The following is a 24,983-nucleotide window of genomic DNA, read 5'->3' on the forward strand; positions in this document are numbered from 1 at the left end:
GTCAGGTCCCCACACCCTTTTTAGGATAGTATCTTGCATTCAATGGGGTTCTAACGTTCGTTTCGAACGCGGGGTCCATTCGAAAGTTCTGGTGCGAACCGAACCGGGGGGTGTTCGGCTCATCCCTAGTAGTGATTAAAATAAAAAATTATTTGCATTGGGAAAAGGATGCTCAGAGGGAATACCATAGAGAGCATTTACATAAAATTGGTGGAACTCCGCTTTAAGACCCTGTTTACCCATACTGTAGTGGCCTGTGTTTTAATTTATTTTTTTTTTTTTATGGGGGTGGGGCAAGTAGCTGGTCTTGCCAAGGGCACAAAATAGTCGAGCATTGGTGTTCTGCTAAAAACTCCAACTCGCCGAAATCTCCAATATAAAGTTAAAATAAAAACCATCATTATTTGGAGAATTCGATGACTTGCTATTTTGACACAACACCGGCAAGCGTGTACACTCCGGTACATGAACACTTTTCCGTTTTCACACAACAGCGGGTAGTGGAGGAAAAGTTGTCGCCGCCACGTAGGGGGCCATTCTGCTGGTTAGTATCAGAGTGTGTCCTGTCAGAAAGCCGCTACTCATCAGAATATGTAACAGGGGTGACACACGGCCATCTTGGTGCACTCGCCTGTAGTAAGCCTACAGGCGGCAAGCGGACATTTTTTTTACACCCACCAAAGTCTTGCATTTCACACTTATTTTTACCAGTAAACCGAGCTTATATCATAAAATACAGTATTTTTAAATCTGTGACACTGTATTGATGTTGAATTTTAAAAGCAGCAGCATGCCTGCTGATCTAACACGTTTGCTAATCTGACAGAATACTGCTGCTTTTAATGCCGCGTACACGCGACCGGACTTTCCGGCAGACTAGGACGGACTTTCAGGAACGAACGGACTTGGCCACACACGAACGGGCTAAGTCCGTTCAAAAGTCTGTTCGTTTTGAACGTGATGAGGTAAGACGGGACTAAAAAAGTAAGTTCGATAGCCAGTAGCCAATAGCTTCCCTTGCGTCGTATTTGGTCTGTTGGGCCAGCATAAAGACTAACGGTTTTCCCGATAGGAATTGAGTCCGTCAGACAGATTTGAAACATATTCTGTTTCTAGGTCCGTCAGAATGAAAAACGATCGGATAAGCCCAAACACGATCGGATTGTCCAACGGACTGATTCTGTCAGACCTAGTATGCCAGAAAGTCTGGTCGTGTGTACGCGGCATAAGATTCAACCACAGATTTGAAAATACTGTATTTCACGATATAAGCTCAATTTACTGGTAAGCGTAAGTGTGAAATGCAAGACTTTGTGGGTGTAAAAAGATGTTCGCTTCCCGCCTTCTGACTGTAGGCTTAGTGCAGGTGTACCAAGATGGCTGTGACGGAACGTCAATTCGGTTGCATTTTCTGATGGATAGCGGCTTTCTGATAGAACAGAACGGCACTAACAATATCCGCTCATAATACCGTGTACCGGAGTGTAAACGATTGCAGGTGTTGTATCAAAGTCTCCAATTACTGGCGGTTTGCAATAACCGTAAGTGAGGTGTTTGAGGATCTTGATGAATTGCCTATTTTGTCAGAGCACAGCCGCAGTGAGTGAATGAAGACTTTCCACAACTTTAGAATCACCTGAGATGTGGTAACTGAACGTCCAATGGGCTCTCCGTGTATATCGTATAACTAGTAAAGACCACACAAAGGGATGAACCATTGGAGGAAAACACCAATTGCGGGAAGTTCGAACGTTTTTAGTTGTGAAGCATTAAATGAATGGGCGGGGCATACCCCGGTAGTGGTGGGGATTGTCCTGACACAAATCACAGAGTTCTTAGAGGAGGTTTGTCCTGGGCGGGGCCCGTAGTGGGCGGTCCTATCATTATATAAGAGGGATGGCGGGGAGGGCTGAGCTCCGGGGATTAGATAAGCCGGAGATCAGAGTGCACTAATCATACAACAACATGGCCCCCGTACTCCTCATCCCCGCCATAGTCGTGGCGCTGTACATCCTCATCTACTACAACTTCATCCAGGGGAGACAGTGCAAGAGCGAGCAGAGACTGAGGGGGAGGACCGTCATCGTCACCGGTGAGGGGGGGTGGGGGGGGGACATCGAGTATAGTGACTGCAGGAGGAGTGGGAGCCATGGAGTATAGTGACAGCAGGAGGAGCGGGGACATGGAGTATAGTAGCAGGAGGGGAGCATAGAGTACAGTGACAGCCTGAGGGGGGGTGGGACATGGAGTATAGTGACAGTGGGAGGGGGAGGTGACGGTTACATGGAATATAGTGACAGGAAGGGGAGGGCGGGAGACAAGGAGTATAGTGGCAGAAAGGGGGGGGGGCATAGAATATTGTGACAGCCGGGGGGGGGGGGCTGCGCATGGAGTACAGTGACAGACGGGGGGGGGGGGGGGAGCGCATGGAGTACAGTGACAGCCGGGGGGGGGGGGGCGCATGGAGTACAGTGACAGCCGGGGGGGGCGCGCATGGAGTACAGTGACAGCCGGGGGGATGCATGGAGTACAGTGACAGCCGGGGGGGCGCATGGAGTACAGTGACATCAGGTGGGGGGACATGGAATATAGTGACAGCAGGTGGGGGGGGACATGGAATATAGTGACAGCAGGAGGGGGGACATGGAATATAGTGACAGCAGGAGGGGGGACATGGAATATAGTGACAGCAGGAGGGGGGACATGGAATATAGTGACGGCAGGAGGGGGGACATGGAATATAGTGACGGCAGGAGGGGGGACATGGAATATAGTGACGGCAGGAGGGGGGACATGGAATATAGTGACGGCAGGAGGGGGGACATGGAATATAGTGACGGCAGGAGGGGGGACATGGAATATAGTGACGGCAGGAGGGGGGACATGGAATATAGTGACGGCAGGAGGGGGGACATGGAATATAGTGACGGCAGGAGGGGGGACATGGAATATAGTGACGGCAGGAGGGGGGGGCATGGAATATAGTGACGGCAGGAAGGGGGGGCATGGAATATAGTGACGGCAGGAAGGGGGGGCATGGAATATAGTGACGGCAGGAGGGGGGGGGACATGGAATATAGTGACGGCAGGAGGGGGGGGACATGGAATATAATGACGGCAGGAGGGGGGGGGACATGGAATATAATGACGGCAGGAGGGGGGGGGGACATGGAATATAATGACGGCAGGAGGGGGGGGGGACATGGAATATAGTGACGGCAGGAGGGGGGGACATGGAATATAGTGACGGCAGGAGGGGGGGACATGGAGTATAGTGACGGCAGGAGGGGGGGACATGGAGTATAGTGACGGCAGGAGGGGGGGGGACATGGAATATAATGACGGCAGGAGGGGGGGGGGACATGGAATATAATGACGGCAGGAGGGGGGGGGGACATGGAATATAATGACGGCAGGAGGGGGGGGGACATGGAATATAATGACGGCAGGAGGGGGGGGGGACATGGAGTATAGTGACAGCAGGAGGGGGGGGACATGGAGTATAGTGACAGCAGGAGGGGGGGGACATGGAGTATAGTGACAGCAGGAGGGGGGGGACATGGAGTATAGTGACAGCAGGAGGGGGGGGACATGGAGTATAGTGACAGCAGGAGGGGGGAGACATGGAGTATAGTGACAGCAGGAGGGGGGGGGGACATGGAGTACAGTGACAGCCGGGGGGGGGACATGGAGTACAGTGACAGCTGGGGGGGGGCGCGCATGGAGTACAGTGACAGCCGGGGGGACGCATGGAGTACAGTGACAGCCGGGGGGGCGCATGGAGTACAGTGACATCAGGTGGGGGGACATGGAATATAGTGACAGCAGGTGGGGGGGGACATGGAATATAGTGACAGCAGGTGGGGGGGGGGACATGGAATATAGTGACAGCAGGTGGGGGGGGACATGGAATATAGTGACAGCAGGAGGGGGGACATGGAATATAGTGACAGCAGGAGGGGGGACATGGAATATAGTGACAGCAGGAGGGAAGACATGGAATATAGTGACAGCAGGAGGGGGGACATGGAATATAGTGACGGCAGGAGGGGGGACATGGAATATAGTGACAGCAGGAGGGGGGACATGGAATATAGTGACAGCAGGAGGGGGGACATGGAATATAGTGACAGCAGGAGGGGGGACATGGAATATAGTGACGGCAGGAGGGGGGGACATGGAATATAGTGACGGCAGGAGGGGGGGGACATGGAATATAGTGACGGCAGGAGGGGGGGGGACATGGAATATAGTGACGGCAGGAGGGGGGGGGGACATGGAATATAGTGACGGCAGGAGGGGGGGGGACATGGAATATAGTGACGGCAGGAGGGGGGGGCATGGAATATAGTGACGGCAGGAGGGGGGGGCATGGAATATAGTGACGGCAGGAGGGGGGGGCATGGAATATAGTGACGGCAGGAGGGGGGGGGGCATGGAATATAGTGACGGCAGGAGGGGGGGGGGCATGGAATATAGTGACGGCAGGAGGGGGGGGGGCATGGAATATAGTGACCGCAGGAGGGGGGGGGCATGGAATATAGTGACGGCAGGAGGGGGGGGGGGCATGGAATATAGTGACGGCAGGAGGGGGGGGGGCATGGAATATAGTGACGGCAGGAGGGGGGGGGGCATGGAATATAGTGACGGCAGGAGGGGGGGGGGCATGGAATATAGTGACGGCAGGAGGGGGGGGACATGGAGTATAGTGACAGCAGGAGGGGGGAGACATGGAGTATAGTGACGGCAGGAGGGGGGGACATGGAGTATAGTGACGGCAGGAGGGGGGGGGACATGGAATATAATGACGGCAGGAGGGGGGGGGGACATGGAATATAATGACGGCAGGAGGGGGGGGGACATGGAATATAATGACGGCAGGAGGGGGGGGGGACATGGAATATAATGACGGCAGGAGGGGGGGGGACATGGAGTATAGTGACGGCAGGAGGGGGGGGACATGGAGTATAGTGACAGCAGGAGGGGGGGGACATGGAGTATAGTGACAGCAGGAGGGGGGGGACATGGAGTATAGTGACAGCAGGAGGGGGGAGACATGGAGTATAGTGACAGCAGGAGGGGGGGGGACATGGAGTACAGTGACAGCCGGGGGGGGGACATGGAGTACAGTGACAGCTGGGGGGGGGCGCGCATGGAGTACAGTGACAGCCGGGGGGACGCATGGAGTACAGTGACAGCCGGGGGGGCGCATGGAGTACAGTGACATCAGGTGGGGGGACATGGAATATAGTGACAGCAGGTGGGGGGGGACATGGAATATAGTGACAGCAGGTGGGGGGGGGGGACATGGAATATAGTGACAGCAGGTGGGGGGGGACATGGAATATAGTGACAGCAGGAGGGGGGACATGGAATATAGTGACAGCAGGAGGGGGGACATGGAATATAGTGACAGCAGGAGGGAAGACATGGAATATAGTGACAGCAGGAGGGGGGACATAGAATATAGTGACGGCAGGAGGGGGGACATGGAATATAGTGACAGCAGGAGGGGGGACATGGAATATAGTGACAGCAGGAGGGGGGACATGGAATATAGTGACAGCAGGAGGGGGGACATGGAATATAGTGACGGCAGGAGGGGGGGACATGGAATATAGTGACGGCAGGAGGGGGGGGACATGGAATATAGTGACGGCAGGAGGGGGGGGACATGGAATATAGTGACGGCAGGAGGGGGGGGGGACATGGAATATAGTGACGGCAGGAGGGGGGGGGACATGGAATATAGTGACGGCAGGAGGGGGGGGCATGGAATATAGTGACGGCAGGAGGGGGGGGCATGGAATATAGTGACGGCAGGAGGGGGGGGCATGGAATATAGTGACGGCAGGAGGGGGGGGGCATGGAATATAGTGACGGCAGGAGGGGGGGGGGCATGGAATATAGTGACCGCAGGAGGGGGGGGGGCATGGAATATAGTGACGGCAGGAGGGGGGGGGGCATGGAATATAGTGACGGCAGGAGGGGGGGGGGCATGGAATATAGTGACGGCAGGAGGGGGGGGGCATGGAATATAGTGACGGCAGGAGGGGGGGGGGCATGGAATATAGTGACGGCAGGAGGGGGGGGGGCATGGAATATAGTGACGGCAGGAGGGGGGGGGGGCATGGAATATAGTGACGGCAGGAGGGGGGGCATGGAATATAGTGACGGCAGGAGGGGGGGGGGACATGGAATATAGTGACGGCAGGAGGGGGGACATGGAATATAGTGACGGCAGGAGGGGGGACATGGAATATAGTGACGGCAGGAGGGGGGACATGGAATATAGTGACGGCAGGAGGGGGGACATGGAATATAGTGACGGCAGGAGGGGGGGGACATGGAATATAGTGACGGCAGGAGGGGGGGGACATGGAATATAGTGACGGCAGGAGGGGGGGGACATGGAGTATAGTGACAGCAGGGGGGTGACATGGAGTATAGTGACAGCGGGGGGGTGACATGGAGTATAGTGACAGCGGGGGGGGGGGGGGTGACACATGGAGTATAGTGAGAGGGTGGCCTGACAAATTATAGTGCTGGCGGGGGGGTCATGTACAATATACTGACAGAGGGGAAGTCGGGAAACAAACTCCTACACATACAGTGATGACTGATTGGCACACATACAGAGTATAGTGACAGTGGAGGACGTGTACAGCCCATACAGCGTCTAGTAACAGGGAGGGACACTTACCTCTATACCAGTGATGGAGAACCTCGGCACCCCAGATGTTATGAAACTACATTTACCATGATGCTCATGCACTCTGCAGTGTAGTTGAGCATCATGGGAAATGTAGTTCAAAAACATCTGGGGTGCCGAGGTTCTCCATCACTGGTCTATACAGAGTATGGATGGACACTCCTGGTAATAGACAATTCTTTGTGGGTTATGAAGCTCATTGAAGTGTAACACTGTAAGGACTTCTCTCTGTTTTCCAGGAGGAAATGTAGGAATCGGGAAGATGACAGCTCTAGACATGGCTAAGCGGGGCGCTCGGGTTATCCTTGCTTGCCGGAACAAGGAAACAGCAGAAGCTGCTGTACATGACATCCGCAGAGTGAGTGTAAAAGCCGCACATGTCTGCTGCATTCAGTGCTAACCTAAATGGATGTCTCTGTAGAGAGGCTTACTAGCATACAGTTCCTATGCTGGCCATATAGAATCTGAATGGCCAATCACTTTTAGATCTGCCAACTACTATGTAATATAAGGGCATACCTGACTGGATACATGCGGAATGGGTTGTGTAGCTTTGTCTTTAAATAGAAAGGTAGTTGCGCGCTGCTAATCAATAGACTAATATTAAAAAAGAAACTACTGTGAAAGTGGATGGATGCTGCTGCTGTCATCTAATTGTTCCCACGATAAAAAGAAGCTAATAAAGTGAACGCGACAGCGCCGCATATACAATAAGCTCAAATAATAAATAAAAAAAATACAACATGGGAAAAATAATAATCATTGAGAAAACGTCCATATATAGATACAGATGAATAGTGCTCAATGGAAACTGTCCATATATGAACACTAAGGAATAAAAAGTCCAAATGTGGAACACTGAGGAGCCTAGGAGATGCATTTCACTCCGCCCCCTTGGAGCTTAATCGTGGGGTTCCCCATGATTAAGCTCCAAGGGGCAGAGCGAAAAGCATTGGGGGTGTGGCCTGGCTGGAGTCCAGGCTGAGGCTGCCATTTATTTTACTTTATACACATAGGTCTGCTTCTTGATGTGCGGCTTATGGATCTTTTTCTGACGTTTCTTCTGCTTGGGGCTGACCAAAACAAACGTTTTTTTTGGGGGTTTTTTTCAAAATTATTCTGTCTTTTTCTTTCTTTCTTAGAAAAAAAATAATAATAATCCAGCAGTGATTAAATACCACCAAAAGAGCTCTATATTTGTGTAAAGAAAATGATTAAAAATGTATTTCGGTACAGTGTTGCATGACCGCGCAATTGTCATTCAAAGTGCAACATCACAGAAGCTGAAAAAGGGCCTGGGCAGGAAGAGGATGAAAGTGGCCAGTATTGAAGTGGTTAAATGCACAACCTAAAATGTACTACACACCGCACATTAAACCGCTCCAGCTTGGTGTGCAGGGAAGTTTGAAAAAATAAAAGGCCCAGGCTGCAATACTCTTCTCTGGTGCTGTACCTTGCAGTAATTCCTTTTCACCACAAGATGTCCTTAGTCGTCTGTGTTCAATGACGCCTAGAAGCCTGAGGACATACAGTCAGTGCAGGGTATTATGGACTCCCCTTTATATCTTTGGTATAAGGATGCAGAGAGCGGCACAGATGTCATCACCTGAGTGCCACGTTCTGCATCGCCAAGTAAAGCCCACTGACAGAATCAGGAGAACCCCTCAATCACATGACTGAGCTGAAGAGATCTGGAAAAGATAAACATTTAAAAAAACAAAGCCTCACTGAAATGCAGGAGATCCTCCAGGGGGGAAAGAGGTGTTGGTCGAGCCAAAAGTAAGGCTTGAAGATCACTGCACATGTTATAGAGTGACTGTAAAATCTCCTTTTAAATTTTCCAAAATATTGTAACATGAGGACCTACCCAGATTATCCATTTCGTTTATATCCAGTCAAGCTAGTCTTTCCACTACATAGTTTGTACAGTCAGATTGTAATCTGTGTGGTCAGCTTTTTGCAAAGTCGCTAAAATGATTCCTGACAATACACTGCCATTGTACTGTTTGTGGAGCAGTACACAGAATGAAGGGGTAATTCCGCTTTCTATTATGCTGCAGATGTTTTATTCAGTCTGTCTAACCCTTTAAACAAGAGCAGGCTATCCTCTTGGCACTCCATAGTGCAGGTAGCAGAATTGTCTCTTGCTTGTTGTGATTGGCTATCAGCTCTGATAGAGAAATGAAAGTCATTAAAGGCACAGACCACCCTTTACACAATTGCAATAAATGCAGCCACAATAATAAAAGGTGCATTCACTACATTCTTGAATTGAAGCTTACAAAGCATTTCAGATCTGATCACTGCAATGTGGGAGAAATGCAAAGGCTGCTGCAGACTTTCTCCAGCCCCGGGTCTGTACAGAGGTAGAGATTTTCGGTTTTGGGGCTGGAGGGTGAAAACGGTGGACTACAAGAGCTGTGATCTTGCCACAGTTGTGCTCCATTGAGATCTGCAAACCCCCCTGGGGCAGTGGCAGATGAGACGTGTAGTCCCTCCACAAGGTCTTGTGAATGGATGATATGGGAGAAGCCTTGCATAGCTGTGCCAAATCCAAGACCAAACAGGTGTGTGCAGGGAGAGGGAAGGACCCAGAAATTCAGCAAAGGGGAGGGGTTGGACGGTGGTTGGCTGTGCAATGTAATGTTTCATGCCACACCCCTATTTACGGCAAAACATCAAACATGCTCAGAAAGGTGTAATTCTGCTTTAGGTAAGGCTGGGTATACACAATCTAAATACTGGCCAGTTTAGCAGGAACCAGCCAACATTTGGACAGGGTGTACAGGTGCCTGTTTCACAACCGGCTTCTGTCAAACAATCTTGCTGGAAAACAAGCAGTTGGTTATTGCTCACAGCCAATGGCTGAGAGTGCTGATCGGCTAGTCAGAATACAATAGCAGAGCAGGGAGATTGCTGTAATAACTCAAGTGATCTTAGTGTAGTATTCTGTACAGTAGTGCAGTCATTTATTTATTTTTTTTTTTTTGTTCATCCCACTGGGTTGAGCAAAATAAAAAAAGTGCGTATACCGAGCTTAAGTGTCCTGTCGCATGGATTATGATGAAATGAACCTCTACTAAAGATACAATTTGAACCTTAATAGGCAAAGCACAGGTTCTCCTAATATATCTGCTTGCATTCATTGTCTATAAGCACCATTATTAGATTGTTGGTTTTTGACACCTGCAGTAGCTGTGCAGATAGACAATACCTCTGAGTTATTGGACTGGGTAGCTGTTCTTGTTTTTATGGGCATTTTAGAATACACCTCCTGAGCTTTGTGTTCTACATGATTAATATATGTGAGAAAAAGTTGCGCTACTAGTGAATCTAAAAGAAACATGCAAATCAGCAGCCAGCATCAATGTAGTAGATTGTATATAGAAAAATATAAAATGCAGCGCTTGTGAGAAATTCTAAATCCCCAGGGGTGGGTATACAACTAATGTCTCCTAAATAGTGAAAAAAACATTAGGCAAATGCACAGTAAAGGTATTGATGAGTGAAAAGAAAAACTTCCTGTATGATATAAACGGGTACTAAAAAATGCCTGTGAAAATGATACATTGTCTATCACGGATTTATCACCAGTTTTAGCCTAAGAGCACAACTAAGAGCTCCTCTATGTAATACTGTATAGTCTATTAAGAAGAACTTTAGAATGATGTTTCTTCAAATAGTGATGAATGTGGGTAAGCAGACTTCTCCATGCAGCAATCACAGGTATGCGTATAGAACAGAGAAAATAGATACTCTTTCCCCAGAGCGTGGACACACGCCATATAGCGGTGGGTCAAACAGGCGTCAGACAATCAAATCCAAACAGGCCCTCGATCTGGGACTTTTGTGGTATGGTAGTACATACTGACATCCACATCAGGGAAGATGGATGGTGGATATTTCACACCAAGGACTCCGACTGGCAGACGTGCCTAATCCTCAGATCAATCACTGGCTGGCAAATGTATGTAATCCTCCAAACGACATCCAATCAGCAAATCAGATCATAAGGGAGGAAAGATTAAAAAAAAAAAAAGGGGGGCCTTCACATGGTGCAGATAAATCCAGGTAAAGTATTAAAAAAAAAAAAAAAATCGAAGATAAAAAAATGTACAAACCATTGATCATGATGGGTACATGAAGTGATCGCATAGTATAAGAAGCACAATAGGCTAAAAACCTGACATGTTCTTCTACTACATCAGCCCCAGTAGAAGAACTATCGTTCAAAACATGTCGGGTTTTTAGCCTATTGTGCTTCTTATACCATGCAATTTTTTTTATTACATGTGATCACTTCATGTACCTATCATGATCGATGGTTTGTACCTTTATACTGTACCTGGATTTATCTACACCATGTGGAGGCCCTTTTTTTTATCTTTCCTCCCTTATTATCCAATTTGCTGAATGGATGTCGTTTGGAGGATTACATACATTTGCCAGCCGGTGATTGATCTGAGGATTAGGCACGTCTGCCAGACGGAGTCCTTGATGTGAAATCTCCACTATCCATCTCATCTGATGTGGATGTTGGTATATACTACCATACCACAAAAGTCCCAGATTGAGGGCCTGTTTGACCCACCGCTATACGGCGTGTGGCCACACTCTGGGGAAAGAGTATCCTTTTTCTCTGTTCTATATGCATACCTGTGATTGCTGCATGGAGAAGTCTGCTTACCCACACTCATCGCTATTTGAAGAAACATCATTCTTACGTCTTAATAGACTATACAGTATTACATAGAGGAGCTGTTAGTTGCGCTCTTTGTCTATCATGGACTTATCACCAGTTTTGGCCTATATCATTTTCACAAGCATTTTTTAGTACCTGTTTATATCATACAGGAAGTTTTTCTTTTCACTCATCCTCAATACCTTTACTGTGTATTTGCCTAATTAACCAGAACAAAATAGCTGCAGCAGCTTCTCAGTACAGAGAGGGTAGCCAGGAAGATAACACATGCAGCTACACACTCCATGTCACATGTAAGTGCCCGTTCACACAGGGGCGACGTGACTTGCAGCGCGTCTCACAGACGCGACCTGCACACGATTTCAGCGGCGACTTGCAAAATGACTTCTGTATAGAAGTCAATGCAAGTCGCCTGAAGTCGCCCCGAAAATACTACAGGAACCTTTTTCTAAGTCGGAGCGACTTGAGTCGCTCCTATTAGAACGGTTCCGTAGTACAGAACGGAGCGCGACTTGTCAGGCGGCTAAGTCGCCTGACAAGTCGCGGTAGTGTGAACCGGCACTTAGACTGCTTTAATACAAAGGTTACGCCTTCCTTTCAGTGATTGGGTGTGGCAGTGTATACAGTGACATACTTGGCAACAGTCCTGATTTTCCTGGGACAATCCCATTTTTGGGACCCTCGTCCCGATTACTATCCGGGGATTTTGCTTTTGTCCCGGGAAAATCGTGAATGTTTCAGGCATAAAAACGCCGGCGGGCTACAAAAAGATGGCCATCACATTTCCCCTTGTGTTCAGTGGAGAGGGGAGGGGCAGCCAATCGGCTGCTCTCTTCAGTGTACAGTGAACAATTCTCTTACACTGAAGCCTATTGGCTGCATGGCCCCGCCCCTCTCCACTGAACACCCTTGAAAGGAATTGTAGCTGCTACTGCTGGGGACATGATACACTGTAATAAAGGTGATCGCCACTGCCTGGGGATGCTGATATGAGGAGGGGCTCACTGCCTGGGGACACCTGGTGGCAAGTGACACACTCAGGGCTAACACTGATTCTACATTATGGTGAGTTGAACTATTTCATTTTATATTTCAATGTAATAATCAAAATAATGTGCTTTAATCATCCTGACACTATAACAACCATGGTGCCGGGATGATTGAAGTGCTAACACCAGGTGTTTGGAGTATCCTTATCTGCTGATTTGTTAAACTCCGGACTACACATTTCTACTGTGGTGTAGGATCTGGGCTAGAGGTCGACCGATATATCGGCCGATATTTGCCATTTTTTAATTAATCGGCATCGCCGATTGTGCTGATAAAAAGCCGGTTTAGAACTACAGCAGGACTTTGAAATGACTTCTGTAATAGAAGTCAGTGTAAGTTGCCTGAGTCATCATAGAAACTACTTTCCTCCTCTCTGGGCAGTCTGCCAAGAAAAGAACAGAAAGATACAATGTTTACACTTGAATGAATGTCATCTCAGTGTGTAGAAGTTCTCAGTTTAACCATTTAAAGACTAAATCTTTTCTGACACTTGTTGCTTACAAGTAAAAATCCAGTATTTTCTGACAGAAAATCACTTAGACCCCCCAAAAATTATATATATTTTTTTAGCAGAGATCCTAGGGAATAAAATAGCGGTTGTTGCAATATTTTATGTCACACGGCATTTGCACAGAGGTCTTTCAAATGCATTTTTTGGGGAAAAAAATACACTATTTAAAAAATAAAATAAAAACAGTAAAGTTAGCCCATTTTTTTTTTTTTTCGTCCAAAAGTTTTGACTACCTGTTTTTATTTAATATATAGCTTTTTTTTTTTTTTATCTAAATCATACATACAAGTAAACTGATTGGAGGTTTGTTTTGTTTAATAAATGTTTAAATGTAAGAAATTTTCTGTATCACTTATGAAGGCTGCTTTCACACTGGAGCGTTGATGGTAAAACTCAAGTTTTAGCGGCTCTTTACCATCATTTTAGCGGTGCTATTTGGCTGCTAGTGGGGCACATATAACCCACCTAGCGGCCAAGGAGGTGGTTAAATGCGCCCATGAAGCACTGCTGCCAAATCGCATTGCATGCGCTTCGGCAGTGGTGCCCATTCATATCAATGGGCAGGAGTGGTGGAGGAGCGGTATACACCACTCCAAACGTGCTGCTTGCAGGACTTTTTTTTAAGATCCTGCCAGCGCATCGCCTCAGTGTGAAAGCACTCTGTCTTTCACACAGACTGCAGGGGAGCCATTTTGCAGGCACTTTACAGGCGCTATTTTTAGCCAAAAAGCGCCTGAAAAACACCCCAGTGGGAAATGTGTGTTAGATCAAGGGGGATTAAAAAAAAAATAATAATAAAAAATAAATAAATAAAATAAAATCGGCCTAACATATCGGCCCAAAAAAATCGGCATCATATATCGGCTATCGGCCGCCATGATTTCTAAATATCGGCATCGGCCAGAGAAATACCCATATCGGTTGACCTCTAATCTGGGCCTGCTGTCCCTCGGCCCTCTTCTGCCCTCCTCCCTTCTTCTTTCTTCTTCTCCTTTCTCCCTCCTTCTTTCTTCTCCTTTCTCCCTCCTTCTTTCTTCTTCTTCCTTTTCCTTCTCCCTCCTCCTTCTTCCTTTTCCTTCTCCCTCCTCCTTCTTCCTTTTCCTTCTCCCTCCTCCTTCTTCCTTTTCCTTCTCCCCCCTCCTTCTTCCGTCTCTCATTCATCTCAGACTCTAACCACCCCCCTTTTGAACCATGCCCATATAAGCCACGCCCATTCGTTTGCACAAACCACGCCCATGTTTCTATGTCACGCCTACAAACGCATGCCCCGTTCCCTCATAATAAAACTCTGCCTACCACCAAAATAACGCATGCCAATATAAAAAAAAAAAATTTCTTTTGGCAACTATGCAGTGATTGCGTGCATTCTAATTCACATGGTTACATGATGGTTTATATAAGCGGGGTCACTCTCCTGTATATTTCCTGCAGTTATCTGGGAACAATGAAGTGCTGTTCATGAAGCTTGATCTTGCCTCTATTGCATCCATAAGGTCGTTTTGCAAAGCATTCCTTGATAGTGAGCCACGGCTGGATATACTAATCAACAATGCAGGTAAGGAGATGTACATAATGGCCTCTGGGTAGAACCAGAACATTCTATTCATTACCGTTACAGTGTTGTGGGTATAAGTACTGCGTATGTCCTAGTGATTAAAGCCTAGTACCCACGATCAGAAAATCGTACAAAAAATACTGCTTTTGAAGCAATCGTACAATAATCTGATCGTTCTTACACAGCTTTTATCTGAAATTATTTGAAGGTACATACAGTTTTTGTCCAAAAATACAATACAATACATTACATCACTTCTGAAATTTTTATTCGGTCATATGAGAATTTTCGTACTCTTCATTTTCAATATGGAGACTAGCAGCCAAAAAAAATATCATTCATTCAATAAACTCATCATGTGTACCAGCCTTTAAGCAGGGCATACACGCACCTACTGGTTGAACAAAAACAAAACCGACAGATACCTGCATCAAAGCAAGTGATATCCCCTGCCACGCTATTGTATTCTGACAGCAGGTATTCCCGTCCCCATGTCAGAATACACAGATCAGTGCTGCAGCCATTGGCTGCAAGCGCTGATCAAATACTGATTTTCCAGAATGACTGTACAACAGAAGCTGGTCATTAGACTGGCATGTGTTGAACAAAGGAGTACATACATACTGAAAGTCACCTGGTTCCTGCTTAACCGGCCAAATTTCGGTATGCCTTTGCCTGGATTAAGGGTAGTTTAGTTGGGTATCTACAAGGTACTCGCTGTGCAATAGAGCTAGAAGGACAAATGCTGTAGCAACTGTCTGAAGCTAGTTAGTGGTTGCAAACCCTCCCCCACAACTTTGTCCCATGTAAATCAGCATAAAAAACCCTAATGAACACTGCTTGTAGATATCTCCTTACTTGCTTAGTATTGTTGTAATCCTTTTTGTTCTTTAGAATGAAGTCCCTGAGCATGCCCAGATCTCCCCTGATTTACGGCACACTCTGTCTTATCTATCTGCTATCAGGACTTCCTACCGCACAACACTGAACTCCCAGGAGACTTCAGACTCATTCAGAGCTTCCTCCTACACATCATGTGACTATGTGACATGACATTCAATGTAAACCTGGCCATTAATGCAGTCTTATCAGCTGATAAGACTGACAAAGGAAAACATTAGACATTGACACAAGTAAATACTATGAAATAAAACAAGCTATGAACAGGGAAGCAGGGTTGCCATAGAAACGTTGGATTGAGAAGGAGGCTTGGTTAACAGTACAGGAAGTGCTCAATGTAAGGGCGGACATACACTCCACTGTGGACTCAGAAAACAATACTTAAGATGGCGCTGCCTAACCCCTGGAAACAAGTTTTTTAAAGTTTCTTTAAACAGTGGATTACAGTAGCTATAGTCTGATAATTACTTATTATAATGGACTAAATGAAGAGAAGCATCAGAGTGGAAGAGTTTACTTCCTCTTTAACCAGTGGGTTGAATGGGGGAAAAATAAACTGAGATCCCTGCATCCACACAAGAGATGTTGATGCAAGGATCTCCCCCGCTGCGCTATTGTATTTTGACGGGGGACTTCTCCTGGTCAGAATACACTGATCAGCATTGCGGTGTGGCTTTCCAGCCAGATCATTCAATAGAAGCCAGTCTAACAATCGGCTTTTGTAACAGTGGTAGGCATGGATCAAAATTCATTGGGTTCAGCATGAATCGGTCAAAATTTCCATGTGCGTTTACCCAGCTTTAGTAATGGGTGGCCATTAAATGTATACAGTATCTCACAAAAGTGAGTACACCCCTCACATTTTTGTACATTGTATTATCTTTTCATGTGACAACAATGGAAGAAATTACACTTTGCTACAATGTAAAGTAGTGAGTGTACAGCTTGTATAATAGTGTCAATTTGCTGTCCCCTCAAAACAACTCAACATACACGGTAAAGCCCCTTTATTCCTATCTGTAACTAATGGCCCTGGGGCCCAGGGCTATAGTACCCAGACTTCTCTGAGAAAATCAGGGGTGGCTTGTAATGTTGGCCAATTGGCACTGGATCCTGCACGCAGCTCTAACCAGGGCGCATGTTTGGCAACATCACTGACGGAGTGCTCCACGGGTCCAAGGCTGTGATCCCCCTGAGGAGATGTTGGGTCCCTTTGGGAAATCCCCTCTGTGATGGCTGAAGATTGAGCCTCGTATCAGCCCTGTGGACTGGATTGATGAGAGCCTGCTTGGGTGTAAGTCCCTTATGTGGCTGTGCTCAATAGTTTATCTAAGCACGTGGTCCATTTATACAACGTGCTGCTGGTGGAGGGGTGGCTGTGTTAACTACAGTCTGTGCTGAGAAGTCCTACTAGTGTGCTGTGGCTGCGCCTCACTGAAGTTTGCTGTGCGCGGCACCACTGTGATGATATTCAATGGCAGCAAGTCTTGACGGCATGGGATGTGAGCAATGACCTCATTGGCACATACAGTTGAAATTTTGGATGCCCAGGGCACCTGAAGCACTATCAACAGGACAACAGTGACACGGACGGTGGACCCTTCCTTCAAGTATTTTGGGTAGATTGTATGTTGACTCACTAGGTATCTTGCTACAGCAGACCTGCCACTCAGCTGGGTGGCCATTACTTCTTTTCCTGGGGTAAGGCGTATTGACCTTGAGGGAGCCGTAATGGAGCAGAATCGGAGTTGGAGGGAAGGACTAAGGCGTGGACTCCCACATCCCTTGGGTAGTAAGGCCCCTCTGCATAGTTTTCTCTGTGACGGCTCCCCTAAAGGGTCAGAACACTTCTGAATCCTTGCCTTTATGTGGGTTTTTCACCACACATTTCTCCAGTTGCAATGTGCCCAGGGAGGATTATTTATTTATTTATTTATTTTGCAGCCAGGGTTTCTCGCTGGGGCTTTGGCATGCCTGAGACACACACAGCCACTCTTCCTTTCCACATGAGGAAGTGGAGGAGGCTGATGAGGATCAGGATTTCTCTTTGGGAGTATCCTCATTGGAAGAGGCTCAGAGAACTGGTCTGTCTCGGGTGTAGAGGACCATGGTTGTGTTTTTGTAGGACGCAGTTAAAACAAATGTTATACTGTCACTTTTAGAATCTACTTCTTTTAGTCACAGGGTTTGGGTCCTGGCACCAACCAAAAATTTTACACTTTTTTTTTTTTTTCTGTGCACCTGATGGCAGGAAGTGATGCGTGCTGCTTTGGGCTTTCCCAGATAAGGTGTTTGCACCCTATCTGGATGTTTACTCAGCAGTAACCTATGGGGGAGGTGTTCTCCAGCTGTAGACCCAGCTATTTCTTACTTAAACAAGACCTTGATGGTCTCCGTGAATAAGGTTCCGGTCTTTAAGAAAGCTATGGATAATAGGTTGTAAACTCTCTAGACTGGACGTCTACCAGGGCAATTGGTGCCTCTTGGGCTTTCCGACATCAAGCGTCTGTTTCTCAGGTGTGTAAGGCGGCGACCTGGTTGTCCGTTCACACTTTTACAAAATTTTACAAGGTTGATGTGAGTGCATCTTCGGATGCTTGCTTCAGTTGCAAGGTTTTGCAGGTGGCTGTTTAAGGTTGCAACTCCTCCGTTGAGGAGCTCTGGTTGTTATGGGTGGAGTTATTGTTTGCTGTTCCCACCCCTCGTTTCTTTGACACTGCATGGGGATGTCCCTAAGTTCAAGAAGAGCTGCTGTGTCCGTCAATGAACAATAGAAAATACGATTTTTATAATCTCTGTAAAATCCTCTTCTCTGAGGTTCATTGACAGACACAGCACCTACCCCTCCTATTTCTGTTTGTACTGCTTTTGACTGTACTGGATGCCGTGTGAGGGGTTATAGCCAGTAGGACCGCCCACTGGGCGGTACTGTGCAAGTGTTGCTGTTTTTAACCCTTTCTGCCTAGTCCTCTCCTAAAGGGGCACTCTAACCCTAAGGTCAAGAAGAGCTGCTGTGTCATTCAATGAACTTCAAAGAAGGATATTACTGTGAGTACAAAAATCCTATTTTTACGGCTTCTATTCAAAGCCAAATGGAGACGTCCAGCCTATTCAGGGCCTCAAGGGCCTCCACAAATTTTTGCAAGTGCAAAATTCAGGATGGAGTCTACCAAGTCAATGATTATTTCACTTCACCTCCACCAGGGGGCTTCCTGACAGTAGTGGATATCAAGAATGCCTGTCTGCACATCCTGCTCTTTTGCCCTCCTTGAGAAATTTTTAAAGTTTGCTGTGGAGCATAACCACTACAAGTTTGATGTTGCCATTCCACTGATCCTAGCATATTTGCCAAGGTTGGATTTGTATCTGGGGCTTTTGAGAGGGTACCTGGATGACCAGCTTCTTTGAGAACTACTGCTCAGACTGTGAGGTTAAACATCCATCAGATGGTGTAGTTCCTGGAGCGGTTCATCTTTTAGGTACTGAACCTCCCAAAATCATCCTTTTTGTCTTGACAAATGTCTGGACACTGTTCTATCCAAATGTTTATTCCACAGGAAAAGTATTTTCTTCTGATCTCAGTTGCAGCCCCAAGGAATGCTCAACCTGTGGCCCTACATGCCTCTCCTATCATGCCTCTCCCTTTTGGGAGTCGTGCTTGTAACGGCCAGCCTTGCAATGCCTCATGAGACTTGTAGTTCTGCAACAGATGGAGGGCCACAGGTTGAGGACATATGCTCTAAGGTCTCTGAAAAACCCTCAATCAGCTTCTGCATGAGGATGCTGGGGAAGACTGTCTCCATATTTGATGCAGTTCTGCAACTCCGCATCTGTTTCAGCCGTTGACATTTGTAAGGCTGGTACCTAGTCTTCTGTTCACGTTTACAAAGTTTTACCTGGTTGATGTCTTTGTTCCTGTGGAGGACCGTTTTGGGCAGAGGGTCCTTATTTGGCTTTGTTGTGGGATCTTACATTGTTCTGTTTTGGGGGTTAGGGGCTTGTTGCTGTTGCCCACTCCTCATATTCAGTGCTCTGGGACATCACCATTGTTATGGAAACCCTGTGTCCCATGATGTATTAAGAAATAAGGATTTTTGGTTGACTTATAAAAAATGTTCTCTTTGGGTACATCACAGCACACAAAAAATCTTCCCTCCTTGTATGGTTCCTCATTGCTTGCTACAAAACTGAGGCTGTACTGTGCAGCAGGATTATGCCTGGATAGGGAAACCTGCCACCTGAAGAAGGCATCATAACCCAGCAGTTCTGGATATGAAACAAAACTTGTGTCCTATGTTCTCAAACATATTTTTTTTTTACTAGTAAGCCAAAAATCCTAATTGTTCTGCCTTAAAATACAGTAGAACTCTACTCTCTCCCTCCAACATTTTGAGGATAGGTGTACTTGGGTCAATTCCACCCTGCTTAAAGAGCGGCAAATCTTGTAACAAAGGGGCACCCCACGCAAATTTGACAGGGTATAGGAATTATGGTTACAGACCCCTGGCCTTGCCCCACTAGCCTTGGTGTCCCTTTTGGATATTTTGATTGATTTACTCTGCTTTCTTCCATGCATCTACGCTATAATCTCTTAACTTGTACAGTTACTTGGCTTGTTTTTTTATCTGGTTTCTGACAGTAGTGCATTGCACTTAAAGCGGAGTTCCACTCATTTTTTGGTTTAATAAAAGCCAGCAGCTACAAAGTCTAGCTGCTGACTTTTAATAAACACACGCATTTGCCTGTCCCAGGGTCCAGCAATGCGGCCACCCGAAGCCTCGGTTCTCCCTCCCCGGTGCCAGTGTTCCGTCAGATTAGGAGACCCGTCCGATCTGGTAATGGAAGTGACATTCCACTGCGGCCAGATTGCTTCACCCCGTACTCGGCTGCAGTAAGTCTATAGTCAGAAGGCCCCAAGCAGACATCTCTTTACACCCACCGAAGTCTTGCATTTCACTTATTTTTACAAGTAAACTGAGATCATATAGTGAAATACAGTATTTAGACGTTTTTGACAGTTTTGATGTTGAATTTTAAAATTAGCGGCAAGCCTTCCTGATCTCCAAAGGTTTGATAATCTGACAGAACACCGCTGATTTTTAAAATCGAAAAAGTCTGGCTGGTAAAAATAAGTGTAAAATGCAAGACTTCGGTGGGTGTAAAAAGATGTCTGCTTGCAGCCTCCTGACTGTACGATTGGTGTGGCAGAGTGCGGGATGTACCAAGATGGCCATGACGGACCATCACTTCCGTTACCGAATCTGACGGAACACCGGCATCACTAGTGTGGGCCCCCGCTATTACAGCTTGCAGCTTCACAGCCAGGTGCGCACTGCACATGCGCGAGTTGTGCTGCGTGTCCTGATTAGCCAAGCAATTTTCTGGGACCTATGACATGTCCCAGAAGACTGCAGGGAGAGAGGAGTCTCCTTGATGGCGCGAGCGAAGTGGTAGCTGGGTACCTGTTAAAACTAGGTTACCCCCCCAAAAAAAAGACATGCTGAATGCAGCATGTCAGGGGGTTAGGAGTCCTTAAAGCTTTAAGGCATGCTATAGTTCTGATAAATTCTTAATTTTACTTCGTAAGGACAGTAACTGTTCTTCCTTAGATATTCTGGATGTGTCTTATTTTGTTAATCTCATTTTTACCCCTTTTCTCTTGTGAGAAATGGGGAATGAGCGGTGTTGTGTATGATTTTAGGATATATTGCTCATTCTAACAGCTATATCTACATTCCTGAAGTAACTGTATTTACTGTATAACATTATTTTGACTTTTCATTACATTTTTATTTTTAAATAAAACATTATTTTGACTCTAAATGCTGCTCACGGCTGTAATGCTGTGGGAATATATGGCTACTGTCTTTCTTGTGTATTTCCCTATTTTCTTGTTGCTTTTTGGGTTATTTTGTGTTTTTGAAAACCTACAAAACTCCTAATAGATGTTGATTTAAAAAAAAAAAAAAACAGAAGCTATCGCTAAGAAAAATATGGTAATTTTATAGAAACTGAAATGGTAAAAGTATTCAGAGCTGATGTGTAAAGGATTGAATGATGTGCAAGTATCTGCAGCCCTAATCGTGTTATATGTTTTGATCCCTGCAGGCCTGCAGGCTAAAGGCAAGACAGAGGATGGCTTCAATATGGTCTTTGGCGTCAATCACCTAGGGCATTTTCTACTGACTCATTTACTTCTGGATCGCCTTAAGCAGTGTACCCCAAGCCGCATTGTTGTTCTTGCATCTAATACCCATAAGTTGGGAAGAATCAACTTTAAGAACCTAAACCCGGCTGGTGAAACCTGGCTAGAAATATTTAGAGCCTATAGCGACAGCAAACTTGCAAATGTTTTGTTTGCCAGAGAGTTGGCCAACCGATTACAAGGAACTGGGGTGACTTGCTACTCTGTCCATCCAGGTATGTAACAAAACTCATTGCATAAGCAGGGTATAGAGTAGCAGCCGTATTCTACCTGTAGCAAATTTACCCTTGGCTTGCTTCTTCTTTTGTCAGTTCCCCATGGTTTCAGAGATCTGCACCTTTTTGAAGTTAACTGGTATACTGCTTTAATTGACACTTTCCCTAAAACAGATATTACAGGGTGTGAAGTAAAAATATGCATTCATTTCATATTGACCAGTGACAATTTTAACCCTTTTGCTTCTAAATACGTGGCCTACACTTTTACAGCTGGCTGAAGTGTGGGATCGCTCATATTGCAACAAGCAGGGTCCCTGAGCTCTCCTGCTCCTTCTGGAGCATCTTTTTGTTGGTGGTAGAAGGAATAGCGCCTAATCTGACACTGAGTAGTTCCTGCCCATGTAGCAGCCTATAGCATTCACTGCCCAAAGTGCAAGCACACTTGAAATCCTAGATCAGGTCTAACTCGCAATGTACAAAGACTGTCTGCCACCCAGCCTCCATGCAACACTCTCCAGTCAGGGAGAAAAGAATATTCTTGAGGCAAACTTCCTTCAGACCGTTAGCCAAGCACATTCTGAGACCCAACAGCAGCTCTTTTTAGTACTACACACTGGCTACCCCTTAGGGGCAGCAGCCCCATTAGAAGGATCCTGCTGAACAGCTCTCCCAAATATTTTATCTTCTCCATTCGCCTTCTGAGCACCCCTACCCAGGCATTGACAGAGGTCCGAAAAATATTCATGTGACTGACCCTTCCACTCAATCACTGGGAGCTTCTTCAAGAGGCAGACAGGAGTAATCAACCTCCAAGCTTGGGGGGGGGGGGGGGGCACAGGCGTGGAAATGGATTGCTACTTCACTTAGTACAGCAGAGCCAAAACCTACATTTTATCTGACTAGGGCAGGATGCTACAATAACGTTTGGGGTTTTAACACCTTCAGGCCTAAAATGTGCATTTAAAAAAAAAATGTATATGTATGTTGGCTGCAGAACCATGACCATAGGTGCTCCTGGACCGATGAGTCAGAATTTCCAATATCTATCTGGCAGTAGCAGGAGGCAGTTTATTAGCTGAAGAGCTGGAGTGCCATACTATGAGTGTCTGTCTGATTTGGTCAGAATCAGTGGTGTCCTCAAGGCTGAGAAATATAGTCAGATAATTATACATCATGCTATATCATCAGAGGCATGTGATTGGGCCCCAAATGTATTCTGCAGCAGGATAACGACCCCAAACATACAGCCAATGTCATTAAGAACTATCTTCATTGTAAGGAACAAGAAAGTTTGTCTGGGATTACATGAAGAGACGGAGGGATTTGAGGCAGCCTACATCCACAGAAGATCCGTGGTTAGTTCTCAAAGGTGTTTGGAACGACCTACCTGCAGAGTTCACACAAGCACTGTCAGGTTTATTTGACTAAAACCGGAGATAGGAAAATCTGGTTAAGCTTGCATGGTAGCCAATCGGCTACCTAAATTCAGCTTGTTCAACTAAGCTGACAGAAAAAAAAAGCTGTTTCTGTGCAGAGCTGCACCAGATTTTGCACTGTTTTAGTAAATCAACCCCAGTGTGTACCTAGAGGAATGAACACTGGTTTGAAGCCAAAAGGTGATCACACCAAATATTGATTTTGATTTCTCTTCTGTTCATTTACTTTACATTTTGTTAATTGATAAAAATAAACTAACCCTTCTATTTCTGAAAGCATTCTTAATTTACAGCATTGTTTCACAACTGCTTAAAATGTATGCAGTCGTGTGTTTGTGTGTATATAGTTGCCCATGGCAGTGATATAGTGGTAGGTGAACATTTTAAAAATATGAATTTAGAAAGGGGGGAAAATTAAAACCTGTGATTACATGTGTTAACTAGGTTCAGTAATCATTACTATATTTTTTGACAGTAGCCATCTGTTTCATCTGCATATGTGGCTAGTTGTACATTGTGCTCAGGAAGAGACTTTTGTGTCAGTAGTGAGTACTCTGGAGGCATAGAAAAAATAATTATTTGTGTAATCTCTCTCCTCTTTACAGGGGTAGTTCTCACAAATTTAGGACGCAACTTCCCATCCTGGCTTCAGGTGGCACTTTTCCCTTTTCTTTGGCTCTTCCTTCGGACACCCATGGATGGTGCACAGACCTCTATTTACTGTTCTGTAGAAGAAGAAATTGAACAGTTCAGTGGACGTTACTTTAACAACTGCCAGGTTGAACAGGTCCCAGCCCACGCCCGTGATGACGCTGTGGCCAAGAAGCTGTGGGAAGTTAGTGAGGATCTCCTGGGCCTGAACAAATAATTATTCCTCATATCCTTTAACTTCAGGGATGTTCCAAATTCTGCCTAAACCTTTGTAGTAATTTACGGTTTCATATTTCAGGGAATAACCAAGTTTGGTTTAAATGAAAGGTTTAAATATGGTACCTAAACTTGGTTATGTAATGCTGGAGTAAAAATTCTTGAGTCTAGGAATTTTTTTTTTCTCTTTTCCTGGTTGTAGAGATCTGGTTATTTTAGAGCAAGTGGGCCAAAATCTCCCCCCCCCCCCCCCCCCAAGTAGACCACATTCCTCGCTCATCTATGTATAGACCTTTATATCTCACCCCTTTAGAAAAAAATGCTGATTTGGCGGAGGTTCTAAATGGTTTCTTAAAATGAGCACACATTGTATACATATCTGGAACCACTGAATAGTTTCTCGTGTCTCTCTGAATTCTGGTGGCATAACCTCTGTTCTTGAGCTTTGTGTTTCCATTTATAATAACAAAGGCCGACTCCCCCTCCTTCTTCATAATATAAAATAATCAAAAATTTGAGAATGAAAACTGGAGAAGGGGAAGACCCCGCAGGAAGAGTGAGACTATTGTAAGAATGAAAACACAGCCAGAAACAATAGCAGGGAATGTCCAGTAGTGGTTTATTCCACTACTTGACCTGTAGCTGACATCTTTCTTTTAGGTGGACTGACTATAGTAAAGCATTTCTGTGGCTGTTGCAATTTTAGGATCTGTTCAGCCTTTTCGACGTGACACTCTGTCTTTATGTTCTGAAATTTTGTTTTGGATGTTTGTTATATATATATATATATATATATATAACAGTCAGTGTCCAATTTTGTCTGCCAC

The 24,983-nt window shown here is 46.0% G+C and overlaps 1 protein-coding gene across 1 annotated transcript; it reads left to right on the forward strand.

Annotated features, from left to right (window-relative positions):
- The first annotated feature begins 1,886 nt into the window (after window positions 1-1,886).
- DHRS13 (dehydrogenase/reductase 13) lies at window positions 1,887-24,330 on the forward strand. The gene is made up of 5 exons (XM_077480394.1): window positions 1,887-2,092; window positions 6,952-7,070; window positions 14,407-14,530; window positions 21,539-21,850; window positions 23,895-24,330. Exons 1-5 carry the CDS (start codon window positions 1,966-1,968, stop codon window positions 24,155-24,157), a joined length of 945 nt encoding a protein of 314 aa, XP_077336520.1. The 5' UTR covers window positions 1,887-1,965; the 3' UTR covers window positions 24,158-24,330.
- Window positions 24,331-24,983: the final 653 nt, after the last annotated feature.

The sequence above is a fragment of the Lithobates pipiens genome, unplaced genomic scaffold (assembly GCF_037356315.1).
Source record: "Lithobates pipiens isolate NorthernLeopardFrog02 unplaced genomic scaffold, aLitPip1_a1.2 Scaffold_16, whole genome shotgun sequence".
Lineage (NCBI taxonomy): Eukaryota > Metazoa > Chordata > Amphibia > Anura > Ranidae > Lithobates > Lithobates pipiens.